The following is a 2,426-nucleotide window of genomic DNA, read 5'->3' on the forward strand; positions in this document are numbered from 1 at the left end:
CCTAACGCTAAGAAAGTTTAATTTATTTCCAGAGATTTCTCCGAAGAGGAAAAGGCAGCAACCTTTTTTTTCTTTCTTTTTATATAACTCCATCGGCAAGTTACGTCTCAGAACAGAAAACGGACTTACAAAGGTTATACAGCTTTTGCACAAAATATGTTTCCTCAAAAGTTAATCAACCAGCCAAATCCCTCACCCAAAGTGTCATATCCGAATCGGAATACGACGGCGGTGTGGTTTAAACCTTCAAATCCCATAATCTTTTATGGTAATGACTGGTCGTTCTCTACATGATTAGATGAAATTAACTAAAGTTTAGTTTCAAAAATTCACTTTTTGTGCAGCTAACTGGTGTGGTTCTAAGCAATCACACGACAGCGTAGGACAGATCTGAAAACTAGAATTTTCTTAAACAGTAACATAATAATAAAAAAAAATCTCAAATAACTACACTACATTTTGAAAAGAGAATGCTTAGTTATAATCCAACCAATTTACGACATTCTTGACTTCAAAATCCCTTTCCCGAGACAAGCCATGTGGTCAAAAGAAGCGAATTTAATTATTCATCTATAATTCGCGTAATATTAATTTCAAGATGTTGAAATCGATGGTGATGACGATGAAAAAATATGATGAAAACAGATTAAATGTGAGAAAATCAGAAAACCCTAACCGGCAACTGTCCACGCAACACAAGGTAAACTAAAAGATTTTTTATTTATTTTTTTCTTGCTATACATTTGCCAATTTTCTAAATTTATTCTCTTACAAATGTTTTTTAAACTGTGCCTTTTCTCTGTAGACTGCAAATTGTAGACTCGTAGCATTTCAACATGGTTCTATTAAGTTGGACATTTTTACAATTCTTTATATGTAATGGTAACACGTGTGTAGATGAAATGTACCACTAATTTGTTCTGTTTCTCTTACATCTCACAGGAAAATGAAAGCGAAAGTTCTACACCGCAATCAAAGTCAACAAAATAAAAATAAAATATCAACTCTACTCCCTCCTAATATTTTTTTGATCAATATTCATCTGCGAAGTCAGGAACCAATGTTTCTACCACGCAGAACCTACCACGAAACAAACTCCATTTATCCATGGTTCCTACCACACTCCCAATTCTCCATTAATTCGGGTGTGATAACCTCTGTGTTAAACTTTTTCAGCGAGACACAGACATAACATTATACCAGTCAGTTAGTGTTCAGAGATTTTTTTGTCACTTTCGTATCCACAGGTATCTCCACGTTAACAGACGATGATAGTTCATTACAGATGTTCACATAACGGAATATTAAGTCAAGTTTAGAATCATTCGGACCAAAATGCAAGTTGATGGACTGGGGACTTTCCTCCTAAAGGATGGTTCCTTGAATGGTGAATGGTACCTGTATTTATAATATCCCTTTATCATGGCCAGTTTACATCTAACTTCCTTCCCTACCTTGGTCTCAAAAGGTTTGCCAATTCAAAAGATAATCACATAGGCGACGCTCTCGACTATGCTCACGAGGGGAACTAAAATGAGCGCTATACTCTTCTCGTTGCCTTGGACAGAACGGGATGAGTGGCACCACTGCTAGGAGGACAGCACACTACAGGCCTGGGTTTCCTGCTTTCGTTCCCTTTTCTATTTATTTTCCTTACACTAGATCACAGACAGCTAAGTTTCGTTCCTTGTGCCCATGCGCGTCCGGAACATTATTTTCACGCGAAAATGTAAGTTGCGTTTTCGTTGTCAAAAGACCATTGTATAAATCTTTCATCAGTATTATAGATATGTTATGCTGATATTTGTTCGTTTGATTTCTTACAATATCAATACGCTGATAAAATAATTCGTTGTGCAAAGGACGGGAAGCTTAAGCATTTCCTGCAATGGAGGAAAACACGGAACAAGGTCAGACAGTTGTGATCTGTGGTTCCCAACCTTTTGAAAATCTCCCTTGCGGCCAGATAAATCTTTCATTTATATATATAGGATCAATAAAAAGAAATAAAAATGTCGGAGCGGACGCGTTTGGTAATATGTAGCAGGCAAGATTTTTAAACATTTTTTACACTGACACGAAGGCGGAGGCAGGTCAGGTGAGTGGGGTCTCCGCTCGGCCAGACTTAACAGCAGAACAGTCCATAGATACTGGCGTCGACTGTGCGCTGTCCTAGCACCGTTTATCCCCGATGTCAGTCTTATTCTCTCTTCCTTCGACTTTTTGAAGGGCATTTCGTACAAGATGGGTGCATAGCGGAGCAAAAAAATAGAAGATAAAGGGCAAAACAGAAGAGCAAATACAAGACAGGCGGGAAAAATGATAGGGTAATGGGGGAAGAAGAGGAGGAAGAGACACTGACACAAAAGGGAAAAGAGAAGGACCGGGTGAGAAGGCACGGGGAAGAGAAATGGGGGTATGCGTGT

The 2,426-nt window shown here is 38.4% G+C and overlaps 1 protein-coding gene across 1 annotated transcript in view; it reads left to right on the plus strand.

Moving 5' to 3' along the window:
- Positions 1 to 1,695: 1,695 nt before the first annotated feature.
- The window catches only part of LOC119590423, a 2,339-nt gene continuing 1,608 nt past the window's right edge, over positions 1,696 to 2,426 (plus strand). The window contains exons 1-2 of the mRNA XM_037939090.1: positions 1,696 to 1,729; positions 2,084 to 2,193. Coding sequence (XP_037795018.1) covers positions 1,696 to 1,729; positions 2,084 to 2,193 — 144 coding nt within the window. The remainder of the gene's footprint in view (positions 1,730 to 2,083; positions 2,194 to 2,426) is intronic.

Source organism: Penaeus monodon, chromosome 27, assembly GCF_015228065.2.
Source record: "Penaeus monodon isolate SGIC_2016 chromosome 27, NSTDA_Pmon_1, whole genome shotgun sequence".
Lineage (NCBI taxonomy): Eukaryota > Metazoa > Arthropoda > Malacostraca > Decapoda > Penaeidae > Penaeus > Penaeus monodon.